This window comes from Thamnophis sirtalis, unplaced genomic scaffold (genome assembly GCF_051295495.1).
Source record: "Thamnophis sirtalis isolate CommonGarterSnake01/CBP01778 unplaced genomic scaffold, rThaSir2_p1.2 scaffold_11, whole genome shotgun sequence".
Lineage (NCBI taxonomy): Eukaryota > Metazoa > Chordata > Lepidosauria > Squamata > Natricidae > Thamnophis > Thamnophis sirtalis.
Genome location: NW_028261391.1, coordinates 14,523,684 through 14,549,235, shown reverse-complemented (window position 1 = coordinate 14,549,235; position 25,552 = coordinate 14,523,684). Strand labels below are relative to the sequence as shown.

At 39.9% G+C, this 25,552-nt stretch overlaps 1 protein-coding gene across 5 annotated transcripts in view; it reads left to right on the top strand.

Annotated features, from left to right (window-relative positions):
* The window catches only part of NLGN1 (neuroligin 1), a 773,228-nt gene that overhangs the window by 212,405 nt on the left and 535,271 nt on the right, over positions 1–25,552 (top strand). For all 5 annotated transcript variants that reach the window (XM_087725227.1, XM_087725228.1, XM_087725230.1 and 2 more), the window contains exon 2: positions 12,811–13,616. In XM_087725227.1, the coding sequence (XP_087581353.1) occupies positions 13,103–13,616 (514 nt within the window). In that variant the 5' untranslated portion in view covers positions 12,811–13,102. The remainder of the gene's footprint in view (positions 1–12,810; positions 13,617–25,552) is intronic.

Genomic DNA, 25,552 nt, shown 5'->3' with positions numbered 1-25,552 from the left:
TCAACCTATATCCCAGAGCAGCAGAAGACAGGACAAGAAGCAACAGATAGAAACTAATCAAGCAGGGAACTGACTTAAAACTAAGGAGAAATTTCCTGACATTGAGAACAATGAACCAGTGGAACTGCTTGCCTCCAGATGTTGTGGGTGCTCCAACACCGTGACCCGTCAAAAGCGTGTTCCACAAAAGCGCGGTCGACAAAATCGCGTATGTGATGTCATCACAACGCGACGAAAAAGATCGAAAAATTGAAATAAAAATTAAATTACAGCAAGCCGATTCACATAAAGGTAAGGGTTAGGTTAAGGGTTAGGGTTAGGGTTAGGTTAAGGGTTAGGGTTAGGGTTAGAGCGTTAGCGTTACATTTAGCGTTAGGTTAAGTGTTAGCGTTAGGTTTTTTGTTACGTTAAGGATTAGGTTTAGGGTTAGGTTAAGGGTTAGGTTTAGGGTTAGGTTTAGGGTTAGGTTTGGGGGGGTTAGGGGAAGGTTTTAGCTTTATTTTTACATTTTTCGATCTTTTTCGATCTTTTTCGTCGCGCTGTGATGACGTCACATACGCGCTTTCGTCGACCGCGATTTTGTCGTCCGCGGTTTTGTGGTAGAACCCTCCAACACTGGTGGTTTTGAAGAAGAGATTAGACAACCATTTGAAATGGTGCATGGGGTCTCCTGCTTTAGCAGGGGGTTGGACTAGAAGTCCCTTCCAACTCTATTATTCTGTTGTATCCTGTTCTGTTATCTTCTGAAGATATCCTTCCTCAGTTCATACGTTCGGGACACTTCCATTTGGGTTCAAAACTCTCCTTAAGAAAGGTTGAGAAAAGGGAAACAAGGGATTAAACTGGATTATTTCCAGTCAGTTTTTAGGCATAAGCATGAGTTTGAAACAACAGTAGACATTCTTGTCTGTGACCTATATTAACATTTGAATGGAAGGAGTGGAGTTTGTGAATGAAAGTAAATAATGAAGGAATTGGAGTCTTCTGACTCTGCTAGACTTCTTAGCAGCAGCATTCCATAGCATTGATCATGCCGTCTTTTGAGTTGCCTACAAGACTTTTTGATTGGACGCCTTGTGTAGTAGCTGTCCCCAATCAATGGTAATGGGGAATAGGGTGAGAACTTGACAACTCCAGTATCCAGTGCCTCAAGGCTTGGTCCTCTCCCCCATTTTATTCGGACAAAACCTCTGGGATGGATTATTTATCTATCTGGTGTGGGGAATAACTCACTTTTGTTGCCAGCAGTTTAGACATTAATGGCTGTGTGTTGCATTATTTTGAGGGGACAGCAGATTTACACTGTTATACAAGTTGTATACTCACTACTTTACATTGTAGCCAAGTGTCATTTCTTCAGTGTTGTTACATGAAAAGATATACTTGCATATTTAAAAACTGTGAGTTGGTGTACTCACTTCTGTGATATACTGGACATTTGAATGGTAGAACAAAATACCAATGCTATGAAGTCAAATAACTCCAACACATAAAGAAGAGTATGGCAAACTGTTATGCCATATTGAGGCTGATTAAAAAAATAGTTCATGGATGTACTAATGAAGTTAAACTCAATGCATACAAATCTTGATTAATGATTTCTTCCTCTTATTTTTCATCATCAAAGGTTGCATGCATTTCAAATTTGCTCCTGTATTCTGTAGTTTTAGGACATTATTGCTACTGTACTTTCTCATTCCCCTCCTGGTTGCATATTTACAAATCTGCAAATTGACTGAAGTATTCAGACAATTTAAGAGTTAACTACAAATTGCTAAGAGGAATAAACATTCACTTCAGTACCCATTATATTCCAAGCCAGCACATCTGTCATTTTAAATTTAATTCTGTATTACTTAACTGTCTAAAACTTTGCATTTAAGTGACAAGAGTTATTCCCCCCCACCTTTTTTTTGCTTTTTGTTATGGGGAAAATCACATTTTTTTTTGCCGCCTACACACTGGATAAAATGTCATAGTTCTGCTTAGCATTAAGAAGTTTGGAAAATAAATAACTCTTTTTTTGTTTATAAATCCTCCATTAAAGTGTAGACATAGTTTAAGAAAGAGAAAAAGGGGAAAAAAATTAATGTAACTTTGGTTCTACATCTAAATTTACATGATAATAAAGTGAAGTGAATTGTCAATGCTAAATCCGTTTGTTTTTATTAGAATAATAGCAGTAATAAATTCAAGCTCATTATCCTTTGGAACTAAAAGGGAGACATAACAGGTAGCTCTCACTTAGCTATAATAATTGGGACCAGCAGTTCCGTTGCTAAGTGCCGCATACATAAAGTGCAGTATGATGTGATTGTGTCAACTTATGACAGCACCTGGAGCAGTCCCAGTTCTCATAGGTTAGGTGAATCCTTTGCCATCGTAGCATCCTGTGGTTGTGTGATTACCGTTTGTGACCTCCAGCCAACTTCCCCATTGACTTTGCTTGTCAGAAGCTAGCAAGGAAGATTGAAAATGGTGACCACTGACTATGGGCTGATGCCACATTATTATTGTGAGCCAATTGCCAAGCATGCAAATCATGATCATGTGGCTATGGGGAAACTACGGTGGCTGCAACTGTGAGGACCCATTGTAAATATCCTTTGTTGAGCACGGTTGTGATTTTGAATCACCGCTGAATAAGTGATTGTTTAGTGAAGACTACCTATAGTGAGGGGTGTTAAATTCAAGGCCCATGACAGGGTGCTTAGATCTGGCCCATGGGGCCACCCTGGAAACAGTGAAGGACTGGTCCGCGGTGCCTCTGCCACCAAAAACAGGCTCCGTAGCCCTGTTTTTGGCTGCAACGGCATCCTGCAACCCGTGTGTGGCCTTCCCGATATCGGTTTGCGGGAGGCCGTTGCAGCTGAAAATGAAGCTCTGCAGCCTATTTTAGCTGGCAGACCACTCAGACCACCACAGGCACCTCTCCGACACAAATGATGTTGAGCTGGCCACGCCCACCCCAAATACAACCCCGATGCAGACCTCAATGAAATCAAGTTTGATGCCGCTGCCATACTGCAATCTTCCTATATGCAGATGATGCTGTGTTGCAATTTTTAATACCATTTGGCCTAAGAAGGGCACTGTGCATGCAGTAGAGCTCAAGATTCATTACAGAAAAACATGCTGTTCATTTTTTTGGTGAAACACACTAAAATTCATGCCTGGCAACTAAATAGGATGAGTACACCATCAAGTATTTCATACTACTGGAAAACATGGAAAGTTTGTGCTTGTTGGTTTTGATACTGTTAGAAGTGCCACATAGAATGAATTTAGAGTATAGATCTCTGTTGTGGCCTAGCAGGAGCCGTTGGAGCTGCCACCAGACTCCGACAGCGAGGGACCCTATGAGTCGGCTCTGGAGGATGTGGAGGACCCTGGACAGGGTTCCAACTCCGAGCAGGGCGCAGAAAGGCTGGTTGGCCACCAGGTGGCGCCTGAACCTTGAACCAGTGGGGAGGAGACAAGGGAGAATGAGCCAGATGCCTGTAGTGAGTTGTTCCTGGATGCACGCCATCGAAGAGCTAATAGGCGTCAGGAACAGTTGCCCAGTTACAGGAGGTAATTGCACTCAGCTGGTGGTCATTAGGCTCCTCTCCAGACTATAAAAAGACTCCTTGTGCACACGGCCCACTTTGCAGAAGTCAATGCAGGATTGAATGTCGGAGGACATTACTGTGAGCTTGGCAGGCTTATCTGTGTTTATTGCTGCCCAAGCTTGTCTGTGCCAGTTTGCTGCCAAGGACCTGTCTGTCTGTTAATTAAATGCTGTAACTTATCTCTGGCTTGGAGTGTGTGTTGGTGTGGGACAAGTGGGGTCAGAACAGATCTCCAAACAAATTTAAGCAAAGTGTCACACTCTGGTATTTACCATATTCTTCCAAAAGCATTTGCTCCACTCTCCTATTCATCACCATTACAATTCTGAAATTTCATGAGACTATCGCTTTAGCCAAGCTATATAAATTGCCCTCCACAGTCTTCAGTTTTAAGAGTACTCCTATATACCAATAAAGTTACATTTATTGTACCTTCGTAACTCATGGCTGAAATGACAAATCTTTGGTGCTTTCTGAGTTTGGTCTTTTTCTTGCAGACGTTTCATTGCTCAAACTAGATAGCATCATCAGTGCTAGTAAAGAGTTGAGTTTGTTCTCAGTTTCTTTTCCAGTGGCTTGCCTTGATGGAGGTACTCATTTTGTATGTTCAATTATGGATCAGTAGAAACTTACTAGTATCTGGCCATAGGGCTATAATAAACTGGTTTTTAATTTGTATTTCCTTGTTTGTACTTGCAGCTACTAGTGCAAATCTGAATTTGCGAGAGTTGAAGGCCCAAATATCCTGAGTCTGGTCCAATATTTTCCCCAAGCATTGAATAAAAATTAGGAATACTTTTTTTTAATAACTACGTTATACTAGTAATAAAGAGAATAGAAACTTATTTAATAGTGTCCTGATTTTTTTATTTTACCTGATTTATTTTTCAATGCACTTTGGTGCCAATTAGTTGGTTTCATATATAAATCCTGTTTTTCCATTAACGAGGGACTTACCATTAACCAAATCAGCATGACATTACAGTAATGAATGATGTCTTTTTAATGGAGAGGTCGTTAATTTTGATAAATTCTTTGTGCAAAAAGTTGAATGAATTATATATTCATTAACAACAGAACCAGATTTATGTATTGATGTTCTGGGAGTCAGCCTCAGGAATTATTATTTTTTTAAAAGCATGATTCCTAAATTGATGTCTTCAAAAATAAAAGCCACATTTTTATTTGTTAGGAAAAAGGGTTTGTACTGTGTGTTCTGTGGAACCTGATCAAGTGTCTTGTAATGATGTTTTCACTGGAGGAAGGGCATCAGAGGTGGTATTCAGCAGGTTCTGATCAGTTCTGGAGAATCAGTAGCGAACATTTTGAGTAGTTTGGAGAATTGATAAATACCATCCCTGACTGGCCCCGACCCCATCTATTCTCTGCCTCCCGTGTCCCAGCTGATCAGAAGGAAATGAGGATTTTGCAGTATCCTTCCCCCTGGAGTGGGGAAGGAATTGAGATTTTGCAGTAATCTTCCCCTGCCACACCCACCAAGGCACACCCACCAAGCCACACCCACCAAGCCACACCACACCATACCCACAAAGCCACGCCCACAGAACCAGTAGTAAAAAAATTTGAATCCTACCACTGAATAGCGTGCATAAGCGCACCAGTGTACCTAGCATCCCTCTCCTACTGTCCCCATTTATTTGTACTCATTTCCTTTGTTCACGTCCATGTTTATACTTATACCTGTTATCTTGTACATGTTTTACAAACTAAATAAATAAATACTTGAGAGACCGCCTGCTGCCAATTACCTCCCAAAGACCCGTTAGATCACACAGGGTCGGCCTCCTCCGGGTTCCGTCCACCAGCCAATGCCACCTGGCTACTACCCGGGGGAGGGCCTTCTCTGTGGCAGCTCCGGCCCTTTGGAACGAACTCCCCGCGGAGATTCGGACCCTCACCTCTCTCCAGGTCTTCCGGAAAGCCGTCAAAACCTGGCTGTGCCGGCAGGCCTGGGGTTGATGAGTTCCCCTCCCCTCTCGACTTGTATGGTTGTATGATTCTTGTTTATTTTAATCACGTGTATTGTGTTTTATGTTCCCTTTTCCCCCCTTTGAGTTGTTCGCCGCCCTGAGTCCCTCCCAGAGAAGGGCGGCATACAAATAAACTAAATCTTAATCTTAATCTTAAATGTGCTGATCAACTTCCATTGCAATGTCCAGCTATAGGGCAAATTATGTCAGGTTTCTTTTTGTGTACATTCCAGTGTGGAAATAAAACTGATCAAGGCTGGTCAATACATTATTCAGTTCATGGCTTACACAGTATTTCACACCTTTTTGTGCAATGCATGAAAGTTCGGTGATGCAGCATGAAGAGATTCTTCCAACAGATCTGTTGAAGTGAAAAATTGTCTGGGCCCAAAGTTTTGGAACGAAGTTGTTCAAGTGAAGATACAATACAATGCAAGCATAGAATACTGTAATATTATATTATAGAGATTCAGAAATATAGATACAGCGACGGGATTTATTTTTTCTCAGCTTGTTAGAACTTCTATTCAACCTTTGTAAGTAATGGAAGGGAGATTCAGAAAGCGTATTTTTGCATAACATAAATGCTGTTATTATCTATAAAACATACGGCACTGGCATGGTTCACTTTAATATAAAAAAAACTAGGAAGAAATGAATAGAGTACAAATAGTTCTTGAGTTACGACCATTTACTTAGAGACTATTTGAAGTTATGATGGACTCCCTAAAAAATGACCTTATTCTAAAGTTCTTTATCCTGTCTTGATAACCATCAATGGGAAGAAGTGGTAGCAGCTGTCTTTGCCATTATAACTCTGCCAGTTTAAAAAATTCCATTAAAATCTTATAATAGGAACAAATCAGTTATCGTACCTAGGACTCAATCACTCTAGAAATTTCATCTATTTATTTTAAAATACTTATATAGCTGCCCATTTTATAATAACAACCTTGGGTGATACACACAGAACAATAAAAGCAACTCCCAACCATAAAATAAAAATCAATAAAAACTCAATATATATATATACACACACATACATACATACATACATACATACATACATACATACATACATACATATAAGATTTTTACAACCCCTGGTAAGCCCCAATTATGGGAGGAAGCCAACTGCTTCCATCATCTGTCAATCGGCTCGTCACAAGAGTCCATCACGACAGAAACCCAACATTTTTACTGTTGCCTTTGTTATATTTGTGTTTTTTATTTGTGCTGATAAATAAATAAAGGGAGACTACTATAGATCTATTTCAAGCTATTTAGCTCTCATCAGCTAGCCATACCCAGGTTCAAATCCCAGTAAGGGTATGGCTAGCTGATGAGAGCTAAATAGCTTGAAATAGATCTATACTAGTCTCCCTTTATTTATTTATCAGCACAAATAAAAACACACACACACACACACACACACACACACACACACACACATATACACACACACACACACACATACATACATATACATACATACACATACACACACAGACACCCATACATATCTGTAAATAAGCAGATCTTATATATTCATACTTATAAGCACAACAGTGAGTACCATTTTTATTACCTTTGAAATTTGAACATTTATAAAAAAAATAATTATCCTTTACGAGGTGTCTGTCAAGGTATTTTGAATAGATGTTGAATCTAAGTATTTGCAGTATTCCAGAAAAGAGAAAGAGGAAAAGAAAGATTATCTCTAATTCTCTACATTCCAGACAAATCTTCTGATCCCTTGTGGAGAATGATGGATATACTCCTGCCTTAATGCAGTTTTGCAGAAAACTGTATTAATGCAGTTAATTAAAACAGTTTTAGGAGAAAACATGTTATTAAAATTAGAAAAGAGATGATAAAGCATGAGTGAAATATTCCAAAAGCTCCTTTTATTGCTTTATTGCCTTTGGAGAAAGATTGTTCAAAAATACTAAAATATGCACCCCTCCCTGCTATTCTATGCCTCTTTTATAATCTCCTTTGTAAAATAAGTTAAATGCCAAAGCAGATGGGCTTTTAAGCAGATTCGTCTTTTGAATTTGCTCTGCAAAATTATGTAAGGCACTGATAAAATATATTCTCATTAGAAACTGCTAATTGTCCTTTTAATAAAAAAAAGTCTCTCTCCAGTAAAGGTGAACTGTATTTTCTTGTATATTTCTTTTATGGGTAATAAAATGCACTGGGAGAGAAAAACAAAAGGAATATGATTCTTAATGAACAATGTTTTTCAAAGAATTCTATTATGTTGCTTTTATTACAGTGGAAAAGCAGAAAAAAGAATTTATGATGTTTAGAACATTGAATGGCAAGCTAGAAAGGTACTCAGATAAGATATAGCGCCTACAATTGTTCTAGAATATAGAATAGCAGTGTTGGAAAGGACCTTGGTGGTCTTCTAGTCCAACCCATTGCTCCGACAGGAAAACCCACACTCGGGGTGTTAAACTCAAGGCCCATGGGCAGTGTCTTTTGGTTTACTTAGGATGTTTTGAGGGGGTTTAGTTGGAAGGAAGGAAAGGAGTCTTATAATCATAAGAACATTGCACTTGATCTGGCAATCAAATACCTACAACCCTTCTTCTAAAATTGTTATCTGCATAATTATCGCACATAAACGGATTTAGGAATCAGGAAGCAAAGACAGTTTTGAAGAGTCTCTTTTTGGTTTTGGCCTCTTTACGAAAATGCCAGAAAGAGAGGGAGCCACGTTCAGGATGTCCTCCCTATTGTTTGGGTGGTGTGTTTAAAAATGTTTTGGAGACATTTACCTGGGTGGAGTGGACAATTGGAGACTGGAGTGCACCATCCTGGAGGTTCACCTGTTGATCTATAGTGTTTTCCGAGCCACACCTGCAGTGCCATCCTTGGCTGGCGGCACTGTTCTTGTTATGGACTTGGCAGCAATTTTTTGGGGACCTGGCATTGATATTTGGACTGTTGTTCTGGAGAACAGTCTGGGCTGTACTGAACACTGCTAGGCTGGATGCCTCTAGTAACTGCTGCTGCTTTTTTGCTGATACTGGATGCTTCAGTAAGCTGGGCTTCTGCTGCTTTATACTTGTTTTATTGACTAATCCCTTCCATCTACTCTTCTTGTTGTGGACTGCCAGAGGCCAGAAGAGCTGGCAGTAGATTTGGAGAGTGAGGAGGTTGGGACAGGAACGTGGGCCAGTCCTGGAGTCTGGGGAAGGCTCTGATGAGAATACTGTGTCGGAGGCAGAGAGGGGACCAGGGCCGTATGCCAGTTATCAGCTGTCCTCAGAGTCAAATATAAGGGAGGCAGACGAACAACTGGGGCTTGTTCTCAGTGTGCTCATGTGCAGAGTTGCCAGGAGAAGGGAACAGCTAAAGAACAGGGGTCGACTTGGGAGTAAGTTCACAGGTGGACAATAAATGGCCCCTCCCAGAGGAAATAAAAGAGGAGTGAAAAGGGAGTGGCATTTGCAGGAGATAAGTAGTTCCCTTAATTGGTTTGTGACACTCCATGATTCCTTGCCAAGTTTTGCAAATATTGGCCTGGCAGCTCTCTAAACCAGATAAGGTCTGTGACTGTAAATCCTCCCTTGAAAGACTTTGCTGGATGAGCAGAATTCATAGTAAATTAATAAAAGGGTTTTTTGTCAGGACCAGGAGTTTCCTTCATGCTCTTGGGAAGCCTAGGTCAGAACACTTCTGGGGTTTGAAGGTGTGAGTGGTCAAATAGACAAAGTGGAGTGGAGTATCAAATCACTCTGGATCCCTTTCCCCCATGAAGGCAAGTGATGGGGGAATGAAGAAATCCCTCTACAACTTGTGGAAGTAGCAGAAGAGAAAACTTGTGAATGTTTCGTGTGCATGAATGTATTGTTGCATAGGTGAGGTGTTGTGTTATCCAGGGAAATGGTGCCTGGGTACTGTGAGGCTGCTTAGAGATAGTTTAGCTGAAGTTCTTTGAGCTTCCCTTCTAAAGGTTGATTAGAAAAGGCAGTGGGAGGTTCCAAAAGTCCTAGTATTAGGGGCTGTCATTGGAAGGGTGGATGTGGTCTATAATATTATAGTGTTAATGGGCATGGTGGGAGATATGGTGGGAGACCAAGAGCAGACCACCCTTGGGATAATGTGGGACTGTTATCATACACCAAATTTGCATTGATGTTCCTTGGTCTCAGTCCCAGAATTCTTTCAGTGGCCCCAGTAATATTCTACAATGCCTTCATGGATACAGTAGATATTTACTCTCTCCTATACGTTTAATTTTATATTTTAATAAAAAAATAGTTTTATATTTTTTTAATAATGACTGTTTTTTTAAATATTTATTGTTTTACTTCATGTTTATTCCAGCCATGGGCAGCCATATAAATTTCATGGATGAATAAATAAAGTCTGCTTTTATCTTTGTAGCCTAATTTGGCCATGTAGCTTAATCCACAGAAGGCACTTTTGTCATTGAAAGCATCATGTATTGATCTGAATAGCCGTCTTATTTCCAGCATCATTTAAAGAGAAAGACAGTAAAATCAAATAAAAGCCTTTGAATCAGAAGAAAAGTCTAACACAAAACGAGGCACCTGGGTGACTCTGAGTATCTTCTGAGTTTAGGAACTCATGATGAATTCCAAAGTTCATATTACAGGCTATGTGTTTTCTTTATGTGGTGAATAGAACTGTAAGGTGCTTTATGTTACACTGTCCTTGAAAATGCAACTTCCAGAAATAGTTCACAGAGATAGGAGAACATCAGGGTTGAAAGAGCTGTAATGATCACCTATTTGTTTCCAGCCAAGCATAGGATCCAGGGACATGCAGAAACACATCTCACTTTTTTGGTCCTAAGAATATTCTGAGATTTAAAGAAGGCTTGTTTTTCCCTACAGTTCTGTCTATAGAATGATATCATTATATGATTATATGATGAATTAGCAGAGTGTTTACTGCCCTTCCTGTCACCAACACGGGGTTTAGTTCAGCAGATATATTCTCAGTGTGCCCAGAGAGAGAAATATCTGTCCCTACCTAGAATTGAACTCATTGTTGTAGTCCACTGGTGGCCGGCGCAGCTGGCAACAGAGTTGAACAGTGAGAGGTTGGGGAGGAACATGAGCCAGTCCTGGAGTCTGGAGAAGGCTCGGCTGAGGACTCTGCATCGGACGCAGAGAGGGGGCCAGGGACATCTGGGAGTTATGTGCTGCCTCAGAATCAGACATCAGTAAGGCAGAGGACCAGGGGAGCCTGTTCCCAGTGCACGCATGCGCAGAGCTGCCAGAAGGCAAGAACAGTTTAGACGAAAAGGGCAACTTGGGAGTAAGCCTTGGAGGAATGGCTCCTCCCATAAAACATAAAGGAGGAGCAAAGGCACTTGGGCCTTTGCAGGAAGCAACTTTGTTTGTTCTGGTCGGTTTACATTCTGAAACTCTGTTCTGACACCGTGCTCCGTGTGGCCTTGCCAAGCTAATTGCCAATTATGTCTTTGGCAGTGTTTCAAGGGAGATAAAGGTGGGTGCTTATCAGCCTTATCCTGAAGGACTGTGATAGACTTCTGTTGGACTCCTTACAAACTATTTGTGACTCATTACAGGCTGTGAATGAACATAATTCCCAGCCATTGAAATAAAAAGATGGTTTTGGGGACTAACAAAGTGTATGCTTTTTACTGTCTCAGGAAGCCTAGATCAGAACACTTATAGCCTCCTGATTGTAAGGTGAGAAGTACACCTCTAGGCCACTGCACCACTGAAATAAACATGAAACAAATGCACCTACCAAATACTAGATATAATGACATACTAGACATATATGTATTTATGGGGACATGATTGGGCGATATCTTCCTGTAAGAAATGCCTCAGATTTATTTAAGAGTTGGACGTATTTATCAGTCATTGACTGCCAAGAGATAGTATCTGTGTTTTTCAGAGTTTAATATGTTTTGGGTCTAATTAATCTGTCATCGGTCCTGTTGTTTGAGAGTTATCATTGCTTTAATCTTGATGAGTTAGTTTGTTATATGAAGGATGGGATATGTTCCCAAATACTTAAAAGCATCTACAGGTAGTCTTTGACTCACAACAATTCATTTAGCAACTGTTCAAAGTTACAACAACACTGGAAAAAGTGGCATATGATCGTTTTTCACACTTATGACTGTTCTAGCATCTCCATGGATGTGTGATCAAAATTCAGACTCTTGGCATCTGAGTCATAGTTATGACGGTTGCAGTGTCCTGGGGTCATGTGATCCCCTTTTGTGACCTTCTGACAAGCAAAATCAATGGGGAAGTCAGATTCACTTAACAACCAAATGACTGACCTATCACTTAACAACCATGGCAAGAAAAATCGTAAAATGGGGCAAAACTCACTTACCAAATGTCTGCTTGACTACAGAAATTGTGGTCGTAAGTCAAGGACTACCTGTACTGTAGCTCTTCCTTGATTCACAAAGGATGAGGCATTTGCTATCTTTTCCAAGTGATTTTTTAATTGCTATTTTTAATATATTGCAAGTCAGAAACTTTTTCAGAACTAAGCCAAATGAGTCAGAAAAATCTGGTTGTACATTTTTCTTTAACTTCTTCAAGAATGTAGGATGATTTCATGAGGAAATAATATGTTTTCATATGTGAGGTGACTGAAGGGGCTTCAGAAGGAAGAATTCGGTTCTTCGGATCCAACCATATTTTCATAAGTTACTTCCAAACTAATATATTGGAAGAACTAATTCTATTTTGCTGACGACTGGCAATATACTTAAGATCACCAAGGTTCTTTGTAGAAGTTTCATCCCATCTTAATGTTTCCTGCCTCTCTCAGAGTTGTATAAAATTATAATTGATTTGGGGTTCCAAATTGCCTAATATTAATCAGCTTGAAATTGATCACAATCCTCTTTGTTAGTTAAAGAATGCGGCATTACAAATAAACTGTATGCACTTCTATTCCAGCCCTTAAATCCATGTGTCCAGTTTTAGAAAAGTAAAATTAAATGCTGCATTTCTCTAAAGAAACTCAGCAAATGACATCATAAATATCCGGTTAATCAGTATTTTACCTGCCATCTTGGGAAAACTATAAATTACTTGCATATATTTTTTTTTACATGGCTCTGGCAACTATTAATATACGCACAGTAACTTGTAAAACATGTAGTTATTATTCTGCCTATATTAATTCTTTCATACTAATGATTTATTTTTCATTTTCTCCAGGCTATAGACCTGAAGTTAACTGGAATTGATTTATAAGTGAGGAATCCTTATTAAATGGATGCTCTCTTCAGCTTGCTACAGTGGAAAACTGAATTGTCAATCGAATGTAGCCTGATAAATAGGACTCTGAAGATGCTGTATCAGCAAGAATGAAATCACTGGAAGACACCATACAAAGAACCTTTTGGGTATTCTCAGACTTATTTGATTTTTGATTTTTTCCGGTTTCCGTGGGAGGGGAAAACCCTCCTTTCTGCCTTGCTGGATACAAATCACCTTGTTTTAACCATAGATGTACAACTCATGTGGGACCATGGCTTTTCCAATATCTGTATGGCTGAACTGTGTATGGAGGGCAACACAAGCTCGCTTGTTGCACATGGGATTGGATGCCACATTTACCTTTTGCGTACTTGGGTTCTTGATTCACACGGCCGCCGTGTCATCCCAAAAGTTGGATGATATTGACCCTGTGGTGACCACCAATTTTGGGAAGCTGAGGGGGATGAAGAAGGAATTGAACAATGAGATTTTGGGGCCAGTGATCGAGTTTCTTGGAGTTCCTTACGCTGCCCCGCCTATTGGAGAACACCGGTTTCAACCACCTGAGCCGCCTTCTCCATGGCCAGACATCAAAAATGCAACCCAATTTGCACCAGTGTGTCCTCAAAACATCATTGAGGGCAGATTACCGGAAGTCATGCTTCCTGTTTGGTTTACGAACAACTTGGATATAGTTTCTACTTTCGTACAAGATCAGAATGAAGACTGCCTCTACTTGAATATATATGTCCCAACTGAAGATGGTGAGTTATTTACTTAAGGAGCAGGGGAAAACTTTTATTTACTTTTCTGTTTGATATTTCTTTAAACGATGAAACTATGTGTACTGGTAGCCAGCACGGCTTTTTCTGTCTGCATGCTAATTTCTTTCCCTCGTTTGTTTTTTTTTTAACCTGTGTGCATGTGGCTTTTCTATGTATGCATCGGTACTTAGCCAATGCTCTCCTTTTTCTTCTCTTAGCCTAGACTCCTTTTCAGCACGTTTATCCTTAGGTCAAAGTTGGTACCTAATTCTCATTCCCATTGACCCCTGGGAAAGATGCATCAACATCTCGATCCATTGCATGGATAGGCAAGGAAGGAGATTCTTCTGCGCTCAAACGATACATATAATAAGCAGCCCCATATCGAAGCTAATGGTATTGCATGCTCCTACCGTCTATCATTGGAGCTCCATGTTATTTTCTAGTCTTCTATTCATTTTTCAGTCAAAAGAATATCCAAGGAATGTGCCAGAAAACCCGGCAAGAAAATTTGTAGAAAAGGAGGTATGTATAAAAGTGGATAAAAAACGAATCCTGGGTTGGAAAAACAAAACAGAACAAAAACTAAACTGTTCAAAACCGTAGGGAGGAACCCCAGCATCCTAAAAGAGAATTAGGCTGTCGCTGTTGATGGTGGTGGTACAGAAAGAAGAAATTGTCCGCGATTAATAGGGTTGGAAACCAGCGAAATAGGACAAATGTTTTAAAAACAAGAGAATGAAACAAAATTTCCTTTCCCCTTCTGAAGCATTAATGCACAGGGTATTGGAGAGTTGTTTGCATGTAATCATCCGATAAAGAAGTGGAGTTCAGTGGTAATGTGTGTTTTTCACATGTAGAGCCAGTGACTTACTAGAGAGTTTAATGAGCTGAAGCTTTTATAGCCTTGATTCCCTTCACTGCAACAGAGACTGATTTTTGTAGTTGTTGTATAAAATTACTCCCCCCCCCCTCCCCGGGTGTCTGATTAAAAGACTGAATGCTGTTTCCAAAGAGATAGAGTTATAGTGACTTTCTTCTGGCAGAAGGAAAAGTATGGGTTGCAAAGTAATTACTTTGTTTACCAGGTTTACTGTTTCATATCACTTGAACCGAAAGTGTACATAACGCTTCATATTGGATTTATATTTCTAGTAATACACAGTTTTGCATTGGCTATCACAGATGGAGATATAAGTGGACTATCCTCAATTGACAAATGTTTTCAGATTAGGGTATTGGTGGGTTTTTTTTGAGGAGTTATAGTGAAGATTTTGAATTTGTTTCCCCTTGTATTTTCCATTTTGTTTAGTTTTTGCAGTCCTAACTGACTTCACTAAAACAAAATATTCTGGCAATCAGTTAGAAACCTGAGCATTCAATTCAAACTGTATGGCAACATCATGTTCTTCAGCTCTCACCAATACAATCACACCTTTGACAAGGATCATTTGACGAGCCATTAACATAATTTATCTTTTTTGTGACTGCTTTCTTTCTTTGCTTTGCAAATCTATTCCGTGAAAAAATATATGATGTCATTCAACTTTATTTCTCAAAATAATCATTCTGGAAACACCCATAGCTTTTGCTATTTTACTTTTAATTTCCTGACTATTAAAAATGGAAACGGTCAACATTTGAGTTGAACTGAAAGAAAATTCATGAGTTTTCCATTTGTATTGATAAGGTTCGGGTGATTGTTTGGTTTATGAAGCTGGGAATAACTTTTGGGAGGAAAATACTCCTTCCTTAATTCTTCTTTATCATAAATTGCATCCAGCAAAAGAATCTTGGTTTATGTTAATCAGATTGCTTGTTTTGTAGTGGGTTAACCACCACTAAACTAAAGTTTGAAGTGGGACATAATGCTACCGAATATCACAATTAATTAATGGTTGCATACTATTCAAGGAAGATGAATACGTAAATTCACCACTTCATAAGTTTATAACATCTCAAATAATTTTCCAAATTGCTTCATTATTTATATGTTTGAAAATTGTGTCAGTAAATTTTACTTTATGCATAAAATATAGAAATTTGAGGCAGGGTAGAGAAGGCCAATGTAGAATATAGTTACACAGTCATCACATTTAAAAAAAAACAATTATAACCATGTTAAATGCCGGTCAAGCACCATATTCTGTGACATTTGAAAGTGCTGTTCCTACATTAAGACCTAAAAGTGCTTGCTTGTTTACTAATTAAAATCAAATATTGTAACCATGATGTAAGATTAATATGATTACCTTTGAATTGTGCACTTAATTTCTTCTCCCAGAAAATAGAAGGGAAAAAATATTCCATATTTGTTTCAGAGACCCTTCCTGCCCGCTGCTTCAAAATTGTTCTTCTATTAAAAAAGATTTTTAAAAATGGATCTAGAAATGAGAATGTAGGTTGATTATTCCTCTCATTCTTTCTTGCTAAAGTTGCTAGACTTTATGTTAATTTGCACTTTCTTTTTTAACCAGTAGAGTCTATAGAGACCTATATCAGATACAATATACCATTAACCTATTAACTTGGATTAGCTTATTTACTAGGTTTGTACAGTATATTGAATCATAAACTAACTAAACAGGCTGGGCTTTGCAATGAGCTAAGTGATTAAAAAAAACAAGCTGTGGTTAAAACTTTCGAAGAGATTAGCAGGTTTATCTAAATTCTGTGCAACATTTAGCAATTTAAACAATTGTGTAAACCAGCTGTTCTGCTATCCTTACCCTGAATTAATAATAGACACATCCCCTTGTTTCCAACTCTTCTTTAGAAGTCTGATTAGAATCCCTTGGACATTAATTCCCAGGAGGGTAGAGGATCCACTCCATAGGAGTAAGATCAGTGATGGGTTCCTACTGGTTCGGACCAGTTCAGCTGAACTGGTAGTGGTTTGGCGGCCTGAGTCGCTGGAATCAGCAGCAACCCAGGCCTGCCATGCCCCCAAACCAGTTCCCCAGTAGCACCACCATCTTATTTTTCAGTTCTGTGCATGCGCAGAATCATTTATAATTGCACTGCGCATGCACATCAAGCTTGCATCAAATGTGCACATGTGGGAAGCACACAACTGAGCAAACCTGCAGTAGTGCCTGCCGGAACCCAACCCTCAGTAAGATGCAACTCAGTCAAAGTATTACGTGTGAGAGAGAAAGAAAGTGAAGACAGACTCTCCCTAAAAGTTCACAGACTGTATTGTAGATGCAGATAGTAGAATCTTCAGTTTGCAAGACTGATCTCAGGCCTCAAACCAAGTGTCACGTGCTATTCTTCCAAACTGGGTTATTTATTGTTTCACCCCTATACACATCATCTTGCGTGGGAATCTACCTCCTTTCTACATTCCATCCCACATACAGATCCTCAATGTGCAGGGGATACGGACTGTGTTGAAATCCTTTTCCCGAGGAAACGGCCTCTCTATATTGCTACAAACACTGGTTGACTTTTCATATGGAATTAATATATAGACAGTTGATGTGCAGGCACATTAGAGGGTGTGATGAGCCCATATTGTCTTGCATGCTCTCTTATTCAGACCTGGAAGCTACTGTATGAGCAAATGTCACCATTCAGATATGGAACCTGTGGGGGGATGTAAGTAGAACCCCCACTCTGGTTTAAAACAGTGATGCTAAAAATTCTATTGGTGTCTGTGGCAAAAAGTTCAACTGATAATCTCCCACTTCCATTGCATTGTGTTGTGTTCTATTATGCTGCCAAATTGGAGGGACTACCTTACTAGCTTACAGTGACCCTATATTCTTTCAGCTCTGAAGCCATTTTGGGAGCATCTTCAGGGATGCCACAGTGAGGCCGGTTGGAGCGGTGGGAACGTGAGGGGGAGATAGAGATAGTTGGGGGAATGTGTAGCCAAAACAGCATTATTTCCCATGGCAGCCAAGGACGTCCTCACCAGGTGCTTGAAGGGTGTGGACTAAAGCCAGCCAGAATCGGGACTGTGACCTGATTGGACCATGTGAAGGACGTGTAACCTGGAGGCAAGAACTTTGGGTTTTGGTTTGGATGAAGAAACCGTAGGTCCTTCAGAGTTGGGTTTTCACCAGCTGTGCCAATATGATATTTCTGATAAATTCTTACTTTGAGGAAATCCCAGGCCTCAGAGTTTTGATTGCGTTGAGAGACATTCTTTAATATGAAGGACAATCTTTTATTTCACAAAGCTGTGGATTTGGATTTATTTCTATTTCAAAAACCTTTGTCCTCAATTTACAACTACAATTGAGTCAAAATTACTAAGCGAGACAGTTGTTAAGTGGATTTTGCCCCATTTATGACCTTTCTTGCCACAAGTTTGTAAGCGAATCTCTGCAGTTGTTCAGTTAGTAACACGGTTGTTAAATGAATCTGCCTTCCCCATTCTTTGCTTGTCAGAAAGTTGCAAAAGGTGGTCACATGACCCCAGGACACTGCAGCTGTCATAAATATGAACCAGTTGCCAAGCATCTGACCGAGAGGATGCTTCAAGGGTCATAAGTGTGAAACGGTTATAAGTCACTTTTTTCAACGCCGTTGCAAATACACTCACTAAATGAACTGTTGTAGGCTGAGAACCACTTGTATTTTGATCATTTAACTTTTATTGTACAAATAAAAGGTACCACATAACCTTTTCATATTCACATTCATGTAAAAAACATAGAAATCGAATCATTTTTTTAAAAAAAATTACATATTCTGTTTTACTTTAGGTACATTTTATCAGAATATGTGTTTTTGTCACATTTTCTTGGTTTTGCTCCTGAATTTACTTTTGTAAAGCAAAGCTATAAACAATTAAGGTTTTTTTATTCTTGTAAACTCTTTCAGATTTGACCTTTTTCAGGTTTGTCTTTTAGTTTTTCCAAGAAAAATAGTCACGGTAAATAAACTAGCCCCAAAAGGAGTTATTATTCTAAAATATTTGATATTTGGTCAGCCAGCCATTCTCTTATATATTTTTTTCAATTAGTTTGTGCTGGTTTTATTTCAATTGTATTCTAGAGCCTTAGCTTAATGCTAAAAATATTATATTCTTGAGAATAGCTCTGGTGTCAGTGTTACACTCTTAGTGTGATACTATCCTATTATCCTTTTTTCCACTTGAGATGTTTTCGCTCTGCTATTATAGCTTTGTACTTTCCATTTGTCCATCTGCTTACTTTGTGCTGGTCATTGGCTGAGTAAAGGTTGCTACACTTAAGCTTTTCCTACCACTCCAGGCTTTACTTAAGGTGTATGAGAATTTGCTGCAACCAATTGGCCATGGCCAACTCACAGGACAACTCGCTGTGGGACAAAAGTTACACTAATATCAAAGAAATGGTGGGATAGAATCATTAAAGAAAGGATGCAAAAGGAGGTGCCGAATAAAATATAGATGACAAAAAATAAAATATTTTTGAAATTTATTTTAAATAATTAAACTGAATTGTTAAATTCTCCCATGGCAAATTGGCCGTGGCAATTTGGCTGTGATGAGTTGCCCCATTTCGTTTGGTATTACTTGATGGCGGACTACTGTTGTCATATACAGCAAAATATTAATAACAACTTTTCAGTTTTAGAATGGGAATGAGAGCAGGAAGTGGCCTTCTCCTATTTTCATCGGTATCCCTTAATTGACCTCAATCCTAACCTAACTGAATAGATTAGGATTGAGAATACCGTGGTAGGCTTCCCACCACTACCAGTAACAGTCCAATATCCTTAGATGACTTTCTGCAGTTCTCTGTAGATTCAGAGATGGTGTTGTTTGCTGAACAACAGTACCCTAATACTGGAGGTTTTTAAGAAGAGATTGGATAACCGTTAGTCTGCACTGGTATAGTTTCCTGCTTCAGCAGGGGGTTGGATTAGAAAAACTCTAATCCACGATCCCTTCCAACTCTGCTATTCTGTTATATCAATCTGTTCAGAGGTGGGTTCCCACTGGTTCATACTGGTTCAGCTGAACCAATAGTAACATGGCAGTCTGGGTTGGTGGAAGCGGCAGTGACCCAGGCCTTCCACGCCTCCAAACCGGTTATCTCGGTGGCGCTTTAAATGCCGCCGCCTTGTCTTTGCCTTCTGCATATGTGCAGAGCAATTTTTTGTTGCACTGTGCACATGGTGTTTCACTGAGTGAGCTGGCAACTGGAGCCCATCCCTGAATCTGTTAATACTGTACATTACATGTTGCCACAGTCTTAATTTCTAACACATGGTCCAATTATCCTCTCATTTGGCTTCTAAGTTAGAGATAATTTTAAACTAAGTTCTAAGGAGAACCTCCCTGGTAAGAAACCTCCAGATATTTTAACTGTTATTTGTTGTAACAGAATGGAAGCAGTGATGGAATTTATATATTTTTTTACTACTGGTTCTATGGGTCTGGCTAGTTGGCATGGTGTGGCTTGGTGGGCGTGGCAGGGGAAGGATACTGCAAAATCTCTATTCCCTCCCTACAACACTAACCTGCTTAACAGCTCTGTTCTCCTGTGCAGGGCAACAAAACCCAGCCGATCATCTGGGGCTCAGGAAGCAGATGGGGCGGGGCCAGCCAGAGGTGGTATTTGCCAGTTTTCCAAACTACTCAAAATTTCCACTAACAGTTTGCTAGAACTGATCAGAACCAGATGAATATCACCTCTATATGGAAGCAATAATTGCAATCTTGTAAAAAAAAAAAATCATGGCTCCATCTATTCAATGGACCGAAGACCAGCTTGCATTTGTCAGTTATGAGCAGATTGTCTATCGATGTAGATTTTGTATAGACAAGTACAAGTAGCCCTTGAGTTATGACCACATTTGAGATCAGAATTCCTGTTACTATGCAAAGCAGTTCAGTTTTTCTTATATTTCTTTTACTTTGTTTTAATTATAGCACTTTTTATGTACTCTTCTCCCCTCCCCCCAGACAATGTATATATTACCATAACTATTAGTTTTTTGTCTTTTGCCCCATTTCCTCTTTTCTTTTTAGCATTTAATGAAATGCAATAAAAATATTATTTAAAACTGCAGCCTTGTAGGTATCCTGCAACTGGTATTTACCCACCTTCCACATAGCATCCGCTGTTTTAGACTTACAAATAAAATGTTTAGAGAAAGCTGTGGCCGCCCTGAGGTTTTCTGATTATGTTAATGAATTTTAAAATATCGTTCTTATAAAAATGGCCAGTTGTAGCTTCAGAGGCACTACAGCATACAGAATGCTGGTCTCAGCCGAGCTCTAGCAGCTTCTGCAAGGATGATAAGTTCAATTCATTTCTTAGGAGTCTTAATTTTCCTGCAGCCCTTTCTTTGTACGTGGGATTATGAAGATGCCATTTATTGCCTTTGATGTTTGCAGATGACCAGAACAATGTGTGTCAAGGGAAATCAGGAGGCTCTTTGGAACAATACCCACCCTGCACCGCTCGATCTACTTTGTATGAAAATGACTGCAGCAATGTACATGCCTCAATGTGCATTGCAGCCCTGGTCTTCGTTGTTGTGCTGTTTATCAAGCATGTGTAATTAGCTGAGTGACTTTCGCCTCCTATTACGAAGCATTGATTTCGCATAGTCATAAATAAAGAGGTGAGGTTTTATCATCTTTAAAAGTACAAAAGCCAATCAGACTTTTTTTTTAATGCCCCTAAAGCATCAGGGATTCCAGCAAGTTGATAAAGAGGTATCTATAGGTGCAGAGATGGCCAAATTAACCGTTTTAATAAAAGAAAAGAACACATCCAATTTTGTTTTGGTTCTGCTTTTAGTTTTTGTGCTTGAAAAAGAAAACAGTAAAATTTTGACTTGGGGATTTGTTGATTAGATAAGCTTGTTGTTATAGAAATGTATAGCCTAAGTATGCAAAAGGAAAAAGTTGAGGCTGCAATGTTAATAGCTTTATTCTACTGCGCTGAAAAGAGCTGGAGGTTAATGTATTTTTTTTTCTGTTTTTCCCTGTTCTGACCCAGGCTTCATTAAAAAGCAAGAAGCAGAGTCTTGGTCCTGGCAAAACCCTTTTTATTTACATGACTGTAAGTTCCTTTCATCCACAGTCAACAAGGCTAGGCAAACAATCTTTCAGAGGAATATTTATCAACACAAACCTTATCTCGCTTGGAGAGCTGCCAGATAACTAGTTTCCAAATGCAGGGCAAGGCAACACTTGGCACAGAGTCTCTTATAGTCACAAACAGAACTTTCCACTCTTGAAACGACCGGATGAACAAATTGTTTCCTACAAAAGCCCCACTCCCCATTCACTCCTCTTTTGTTTCCTAAGGGAGGAGCCAGTCACCTCCAAGGTGTGGCTTTACTCTGCTTTCTTCTGTCTTCTGGCAACTCTGTGCATGCACTGGAAACAGGCTCCAGCTGTTCCTCTGTCTCACTGCTGTCTAGTTCCCTCTTTGCTTTCCTCCAGGAATGGCCCATGTTCCTCCCCAATCATCTCACTGTCTGACTCTGTGGCCAGCTCTGCTGGCTGCTGGAAGGCCACAACAATCCCACATTTTTCTGGTCCCCTTTCCCACAATCTTTATTTTTTACTTGCACTTTATATTTTGATCACGTACACACATATATATACACAAAGAGGTTTCTGCTTTTAAGTAGCTGGTGAATTTGGACTGTGGAGCAATAAAGAGGTTTGACTTCTAAATGCTCTTCTAACTTTTTGTGTCCGTTTAATGCTGTGCTGAATATTTGCTACTGACCTTTGGTTCATTGAACTGTGTGGGGGAATAAAGTGTCCTGTCTATTTTAAGACCTAGGTAAGAATAATCACATTTATGGCGTGATGGCATGAAATACCATCTTCATTCATTCATTGCTTCACCTAGAATCCGTTAACTGTTTTCTTTAAATGAAGAAAAAAAATAAATAAAAAATAAGAACTGCGACTGGATTGCTGCCTGTAATAAGTGTGAAACATGTTTCATCTCGGTTTTGGATGAGAGGATAGATAGGAAATTTCATTATTTCCAAGTAATTAATATCTTATTGTTAAATTATGGCAGCTATTGGAGGTATTTAGATAGGCCTCTGTATGTTGGCTCTCTCTAGGCTACATTCAAGGATGTGCTGCTATGGGTTCACCCAGGTTTGGGAGAACCCATAGCTAACGTTATGGCTGGTTTGGAGAACCTCCAGATCCCACCCCTGGCTGCCTCCTCCCACCCCACCCCACCCCTTCCCTCCCATGAGTCTCCATGCAGCCCATTTTGGATGCGAAGTTAGCGCAGGGCCTGCGCAGAGGCTCGGGGAGGGGCCTCCCAGAAGGAGGGCCTCCGGATCTTGGGGGAAGCAGTTTTTGCCCTCCCAGAGGTTCGACGAAAGCCTCCGGAATATGGGGGGAAGCGGAAATGGCTTCCCCAGCTATGATGCTGGAGGCCAACTAGGCCACGCCCTACATGGCTATTCCCACCGAGCAATTGGGCAGAGAACCCGTTGCTGAAATTTTTGAAGCCCACCCCTGGCTACATTCGGTGATTCTAATGGAAATTATATGTACAGCAGCACCTGACAGGAATTTTCTGCATGCCATTATTATTACATGCATGCTTATATCAGAATAAATCCACTCTGCTCTGTCAAAAGAAAGAAGATGGAAGAAGTTTATATGGGTATTGTTTATACTATAAAGCGAAGGTAGGATGTAAATCCATTAAATACTTCATCGCACCCAGATTAGACTGTTAATTAAGTGTGGAACTGGATGGTTATGACAGTTAGGTGGGGGGGGGGGGGTTGCCAAATGTCAAGGAAGTGATCAGGTGCCCAGGCAATTGGTTATTTTGAATCAAAAGACAATAAGCACATCAGTGAATAATGGGATTTTAAGATTTATTATTAGGCTCAAGGAAACAAATTTAAAAGCATAACATAGAAAGCATAAATACCAGGCAAAATGATACCCAAATCTCTTACAAGCTGTCAGGAGCTGTTTAATAATGACAGCAGAGATGTCTAGGTGACTAGTTTCCACAATACCGAATTCTAGATTCTATGCAGAATCTCCAAGCTTAAAGTCTAGCCCTGGGGATTTTATTAAAATCTGCCACCATAACTTCATGGCCCTGTTTCTGTAGTCACAAGATTGCAAGTCACTGACCTTGACTTTGCACTGGGAATTGAAAATTTGAGATTTTCACAGATTTACAGCTGTATGACGTTTCCCACCCGCTTCTCTTTTCTTCAGTAAACTAGAGTAAAAAAGGCAAATGTAAACAGCATGCTAAAAAGCAGAGACATCACCCTGCCAACAAAAGTGTGTATAGTCAAGGCTATGTTTTTTCCAGTTGCATTGTATGGCTGTGAAGGTTGGACCATAAGAAAGGCTGAGCACCAAATAATTGAGGCCTTTGAACTCTGGTGCTGGAGAAGACTCCTGCGAGTCCCTTGGACTGCAAGGTGATCAAACTGGTCAGTCCTAGAGGAGATCAACCCTGACTGCTCTTTAGAAGGCCAGATCCTGAAGGTGAAACTCAAATACTTTGGCCACCTGATGAGAAGGAAGGACACAATGGAGAGGAGCCTAATGCTGGGAAAGATTGAGGGCAAAAGAAGAAGGAAACAACAGAGAATGAGGTGGCTGGATGGAGTCCCTGAAGCAGTAGACGTGAGCTTAAGTGGACTCCGGAGGATGGTAGAGGACAGGAAGGCCTGGAGGAACGTTGTCCATGGGATCACGATGGGTCAGACACAACTTCGCAACTAATAACAGCAGAGTAAAAAGGCAAACAGGTTAGCTCAGAATGAGTTCCATATCTTTAGGTTTTTTTTAACAAGGATGAGACCTAAAAATATATCATTAAAACTCCTTGGAATAACGATAGTTTTCTGCATTGCCACTGCAGGTAGCTACTTAGCTGGCTCAAAATCGAATTTAAAATTTAATTGGCATAGTTTTTTCTAAACTAATTCATCTGGAAGAAACCAAAAAAGTGCGAAGATTAGTACTGAATTTTAAAAAAGTTTTTTAAAAATACTTTCTCCCATATGTGATATTCTGAATTGGATTCTGATAGATGCTGGCATAGTATATTGAATAGCTATGTTAGCACAACACACCTAGTTTGTTTTTTGTACATCTTTTTGAATGTGTATAATATGTTGAAACATACTAACCAAACAGACTGGGTTTTTCTTACATCAAGGCAAGTCCCCTCTAATTAATCAAGAACAACAGACACCAAACATACCAGGATGTGTGAAAGCAACTGCTAGGTCATTGCCTGGCCTTAGGAAATATGTTGTGTGAACTCAACCAATTGTTAATCTGAGGAGACCTGGTTTTCCAAGCATGGGGACCTTGAGGCAATCACTTTTTTCGAATGTCTGCACTGTTTTGTTGTGAATATAAAAGGGAGAACACACTTTAGTAGTGTTTGAGCAAAGTTATAATGGTAACTGTGCTGTTAGATGAATAATTCGGGGTTCCAACTCAAGCTGGGGTTGCAAGAATAACACAAATAAATAAAATAAAATAAATAAAAATGAGATCCAGACAGCTGTGAGATAAGAATAAATATTTATTCCTAAAAACAAAACAGCTCGCTTTTCTTGCAGCAAGGTCAATAGGGAAGCCTATAAAGCCTCTGGAGCCTGGGGAGGGTGAAAAAAGCATGCAAGAAATGGGGGGGTCGCACCTGTCATGCGCTCGGGGTTGCTCATTGCATTTATGGGTGCAGCATGCCCGCACATGACCCCCCTGTGCTCCCCCCGCTTATGGCATTCGAGCCAAAAAAGGTTCTCCATCGCTGGACTAGATGGTGGGGAATGGAAGGGTTTATACCCCTTGCTGAGAGCTGGTCATTTGCATTCTTTTAGTGAGTTATTAAGGTCAACTGGATATTGGGGAAACAAAACTACTCCATAAGTTCATGGCAAAACGAGAGGAGAGCTGACGTCGCGACGGCACGACGTATGATCTTGGTGCTCCCAGATCACAGTCGAATTTC